Here is a 5,478-nt window from a genome sequence, read left to right as displayed (position 1 = left end):
TGTAGGGATGCTGAGCCTAAGGCAGGAGGCCTGAAACCATCATTTCTATCCCACATACCAACATAACATCTATCAGTCATCTTCAGCGCAATGGAGGAGATTCTGCGAAAGCTTCAGAAGGAGGCATCGGGCAGTAAACATAAAGCGATCCGGGACGCCTGCAGTGTCGCGTGCGGTAAGATGCACCTGTCCGTCTCCAGTCTGTTAGGAATAAATAACATGCGGATAAAAAATAGAGGGACGTGTGTTCAGCAATTCAAAACACTGTTTTAATGTTTGAGAACAACATTACGGATCTCACATCACGGATGTTTAATTAGAGCAACTGAATTTTAATATAACAGCTGTTACAGTATGTGTTTTCCATAAGCTGTCAAATTGCAGGTTCATTTTTTTTTGTAACAGCATGAAGAATGAAATGAAAACATGCGAACTGAAATAAAATTAAATTGCTTTATTTCAAGTGGGCACTTATGCATATTAGAACTTGAGTTTATTGCATGCGCTTGTGTTTATTTGTGTTTATAAGTGTTTGAAAGGTTTGGCTTTAAACCTCCTTATTTTCAAAATGCATACTAAAAAATGAGCCCCATGGCCATGTTAATAGTATGTTTTTGGACATGTACCATGGAATATCATGCAAGTATTGCCGTGCATGAAAATAAATGCAACAGGAGCAATATTGTTAGTACTACTAGTAGTAGAATATTTGATGAAAATAAATGAAATATGACTATTTCATTGTATTTGCTATAATACATATTCTTATTTATTGTAATCATTAATATAGAAGTGTTTAAAGTGTTATAGATGTTCTAGACTTCTTCTTATTCTGTGTTCTTGTATTGTATTTAACTAATAGGCTTTTAGTGGATGAGCAAAAGCAGCTCTAATTCCATACCATACTATAGTTTAAAGGAGACATATTATGCCCCTTTTTACAATATGTAATATAAGTCTCTGGTGTCCCCATAATGTGTCTGAAGTTTCAGCTCAAAATATCATTTTGAAAATGCCTATTTTGAGTGGAAGCAGAAACACGCTGTTTTTTTTGTGCCTGTCTCTTTAAATGCAAATGAGCTTCTGCTCCCCGCCCCCTTTCCAGAATAGAGCTGCGCCATTACAGCTCGGACTGCTAATAAAACATCTGTTTTGGTTCTGATTAACATGTTTATCGCCCTAAATCATGCGTTTTAAACTATATTAGTTTTAACTTCTGACATACGGTTTTCTGAGAGCACATATCTGAAGCACACGGACAGAAAGCGGCTGTCACAGCACGTGAGTACTACCTAACACGCCCCCACATGTCTACGTCACGATGTGGGGAGATTTGCATAAAGCCGCCCAAATGTTCACGCAAAGAAAGAAGGCGTAACTTTTATTCTCGCTGTAGTATTGTTGTCTCTCTAAATAGTGTTCTGTGCTCGTCTGTGCAGCCAAAGACAGGACAGTTAGTATGTTTTGCTCAAACTTTCACAATGGCATTAGAACTAATACACCGTTGTCGCTTGCAAAATCATAATGACAGCGCCGTGGGTGGAAACTTACAGATTAAGGGGGGGTAATATTATAATGAGATCCCTTTGCAATGTCACTAGGGGAGCGAAATCAGACGCGCTCGATTTTTCAGCGATGCGTTTTCACTTTTTTAATTTTAGTCAGTGTGTAGTGTGTATGTTTGGGCATTAAAAAGATCTAGAAAGTTACAAATCTCAAAGTTCACTCCAAAGGGAGATATTTAGTTTTTAAAAAATCCCCTTTCAAGAACTACAACGAACGGCTCATTTGGACTACAGTGTTTGTTTTCTGGGTTTTGTGATATCACAAAGCGGCCCATTAGAATATCATTAAAATAATTCCCACCTACGGAAATTCGAATGGTTGGGGGGTGGGAATAGGGCCATTATTACACATGCACCTGAATAATTATGTATGTAAATATGTATGTTACAATTATGAAAACGTTTTTATAATAAATTGCTGACAGTACAATACTGAACAATGATGTAATCTGCAGAATTTACACTTCAATTATGAGACTACAGTGTTTCCCATACTTGAGTGCGGGTGTTTTTGTTTCACTGTATTTCTGAAGGAAATGGACTGTCTTCAGAAAATTGGATGTCATTTTCAGCCATTACCGGGGAAACCTTGATCTCTACCACTCCAACAGCGCCTCCTGCTGGCAGAGAATGAGTTTGCATATATTTGCCGCCGGGGAAACACTGGACTATGGTATAAATAAATCACTGCAATTCATGTTATAATGTTAGAATTAAATAACAATATAAATAATACATATGCACTTCTTTGTCGCCATCTCTGTTTGAAAACCTGGAATTGCAGCTGTCTGCGGAATTATCTAGTTTGTGTGGGTTGTGAGTGAGCGCGGCTCCAGCGTGGATGAATCTAATGTTCTGAAGAGTTGTCATCTGAACAAGTAAGTAACAAGTCTGCCACGTTTGTTCTGACCAACTGAGGAAAAAAGCATTACCATAAATTTCTACCAATGGTGATTAAATCTAAAGATCGGTTCGCTCATATCACATCAAACTCACATGCGATAGCCTAGTAGCCGGGACAACTTCTTTATGTTTACAGAAGTGACGTAATGACGCAGTGCCATGCTCGAACTTCCTGCGAAAACCTACCCGTACCACTCAAATTTGAAAACATTAATATAAGCTAACCGTTGTGAATCGGGCTAAAGTAAGGCGATTGTTTCGAACACTGGCTGGTTATGTACTTGCTCAAATATTGATTTCGGATCATTTTTAACCAAAAAAATTTACGGACGTAACTTTCTGCTTTGGCAAGGGGCGGGGCAGTACTGAAACACCGTCTAAGCTGTTCGCCAATCACAACGCACTGGGACAGCTAACCAATCACATCACAATTCTGTTCGGAAGGCGGGCCTTCATCAAACCCGGAACTAATCGAGCTGTTTGTGCCAGGATGGGGAGAAAGGTATTGTAATAATGTAAATGATGCAAAAAATTATGCGTTTTTCGAACCAACAAGCATGAGAGCATGTTCTAGTACACCACCAAAACAAATTCAAGACATTGTAAAAGAGCATAATAGGACCCCTTTAAAACCTGGAAAAGTCAGATTTTCATGATATGTCACCTTTAAGATGATGTAGAGCTTCAAGAACTCAGTTGACCTCTCAGTGTTTCTGCATTGCATATCTCACAGACTGTCAGTCATGCTGTGCCAACAAACGAGAAGGGCCAAAGTGATGCTGTGCTGTAACTCTGGCTCATTTTACAGGATCAATGAATAGCTCAGTCAGATGACAGTATAGCAAGGCCTGATCTGGAATAGTTTTCTAATGTGAGGTTGTTGGGATCTCTGTTTCATTTTGTTTCACTTTTTTGAATGGTTAGAAATGATGGGGTTTCAAAGTATGTTTATTCATATTTAAAGGATCATAATTTGTTTGTGTTGTTTAATTTGTTTTCTTACCATTTAGATGTTTTCCGATATCTGTTTTCTATTTTTTAAATATTAAATAACCTTTTTTTTTTCTCTCATTTTCCCTGCGGTTGTACAGAAACCCTTCAGGCTCAGAATGGATCAGTTAAAATACCATCATTTAAACTCAGGCAAGTGTTTTGATTCCATATACAATATTATATCGTCAGTGTTTTTCTTGGACATACATTCTCACACAATCTTCATGATCCACACAGACATAATTCTTGAAAATCAATAGACAAGCACATTTAAGTTTAAGTTTTGCATAGCATTCGTTATTCTTAAACCTTTCATCTGTACACAGCGAAAACGCATTAAAGTATTAAAATGACTAAATATTCTCCTTACATAGCATCTTTGAAATGGGTTACTATCTTAGGTTTATTTATATTTATTGATATAGCAGATGCTTTTATCCAGATGATCTCTGATTTATCAGAGGGAGTAAGAGTGACATTAGAAAATGCTTCAATGCAAAGTCTTCATGAGTCGTATCTTTCATGTTCTGGTGTGTTAAGTGTGAACTATTTTTGTGCAGAGAGAAGTGTGTATTCCCTCTTCAGTTGGCACTGGAGTCTAAAAACACTAAACTGGCTCAGACTGCCCTCACCGGAATGCAGGTGTGCTTATTACTAAACATTTTAGGGTTTTAAAAGAAATACATTTCACAGAGGCAAAAAATTATTGAAGTACACTTAAGGTAAAGCAGCACGCCATATATATGTTGGCTCTATTTTATTTAATGGTATTTGCTAAGCCAAGCAAAGCATGTTAGACTTGTAACTGGTTTTGAAATGTTTCAGCCATGGACATGAGAGACTCTTTTATATTTGGCTAGTAGTAAGCAAATTCCCACCCTACCAACTGCACAGCAATGCTCTAGCAACCACACAGATCACCTCAGCAACTGCACTGCATCATGTGAACAACCACACAGAAGCTACATAGCAACACAGTAAAAATCGGTGAACTTTAAGGCAAAAATCTGACAGCTATGGTTGTCTGAACTTTTGTAGCAATATTTTACGTTTTACAGATTGAACTTAAATTTACAGTAAAAACATTTCATTAACTGAAATGATGATAATATACCAAATTACTCAAATTTGTGTTTTACCTTTATAATATAATGATAATCACCTTAAAACATAGGTGGTAATGAAAAAGCCATTTGATGAATCCAAATTTAATCACAAGTAGCCTTTCCACAAGCTGAGATAAATACTAATATACAGTATGTACTATATATATATATATATATATATATATATATATACTACCGATCAAAAATTTGGGATCAGAACGATTTTTTATGTTTCTGAAGATCATGTGACACTGAAGACTGCAGTAATGATGCTGAAAATACAGCTGCGCATCACAGAAATCAATTATATTTTAAAGGATATTAAAATAGAAACCATTATTTTATATTGTAATAACATTTAGCAAGATTACAGTTTTATTTTCTGTATTTATGATCAAATAAATGCAGCCTTGATGAGCATAAGATACTTTTTTTTTTAAACATTTCAAGTCTTACTGATCCCAAACTTTTGAACGGCAGTGTATATATATATACAGTGGCATGCGAAAGTTTGGGAACCCCTTGCAGAATCTGTCAAAATGTGAATAATTTTAAGAAAATAAGAGAGATCATACAACATGCATGTTATTTTTTATTTAGTACTGTCCTGAGTAAGATATTTTACATAAAAAATATGTTTACATTTAATCCACAAGAAAAAAAATAGCTGAAATTATTAAAATAACCCCATTCAAAGGTTTGGAAACCTTGGTTCTTAATACTGTGTGTGGTTACCTGGATGATCCATGACTGTTTTTTTTGTTTTGTGATGGTTGTTCATGAGTCGATTGTTTGTTCTGAACAGTTAAAGCTGCAGTCCGTAAGTTTTGCCTCTTTGTTGCCATCTCTGTTTGAAAACCTGGAATTGCAGTTATGTGCGGAATTATCTAGCTTGCGTGGGTTGTGAGTCG

General features: G+C 36.3%; 1 protein-coding gene across 1 annotated transcript in view; it reads left to right on the top strand.

Annotated features, from left to right (window-relative positions):
- The window catches only part of LOC107664695 (brefeldin A-inhibited guanine nucleotide-exchange protein 3-like), a 67,978-nt gene continuing 62,500 nt past the window's right edge, over positions 1-5,478 (top strand). The window contains exons 1-3 of the mRNA XM_016455336.1: positions 1-175; positions 3,560-3,611; positions 4,022-4,103. Coding sequence (XP_016310822.1) covers positions 91-175; positions 3,560-3,611; positions 4,022-4,103 — 219 coding nt within the window. The 5' untranslated portion in view covers positions 1-90. The remainder of the gene's footprint in view (positions 176-3,559; positions 3,612-4,021; positions 4,104-5,478) is intronic.

This window comes from Sinocyclocheilus anshuiensis, unplaced genomic scaffold (assembly GCF_001515605.1).
Source record: "Sinocyclocheilus anshuiensis isolate Anshui unplaced genomic scaffold, SAMN03320099.WGS_v1.1 scaffold455, whole genome shotgun sequence".
Classification (NCBI taxonomy): domain Eukaryota; kingdom Metazoa; phylum Chordata; class Actinopteri; order Cypriniformes; family Cyprinidae; genus Sinocyclocheilus; species Sinocyclocheilus anshuiensis.
This window is presented reverse-complemented; position numbering and strand designations above follow the sequence as displayed.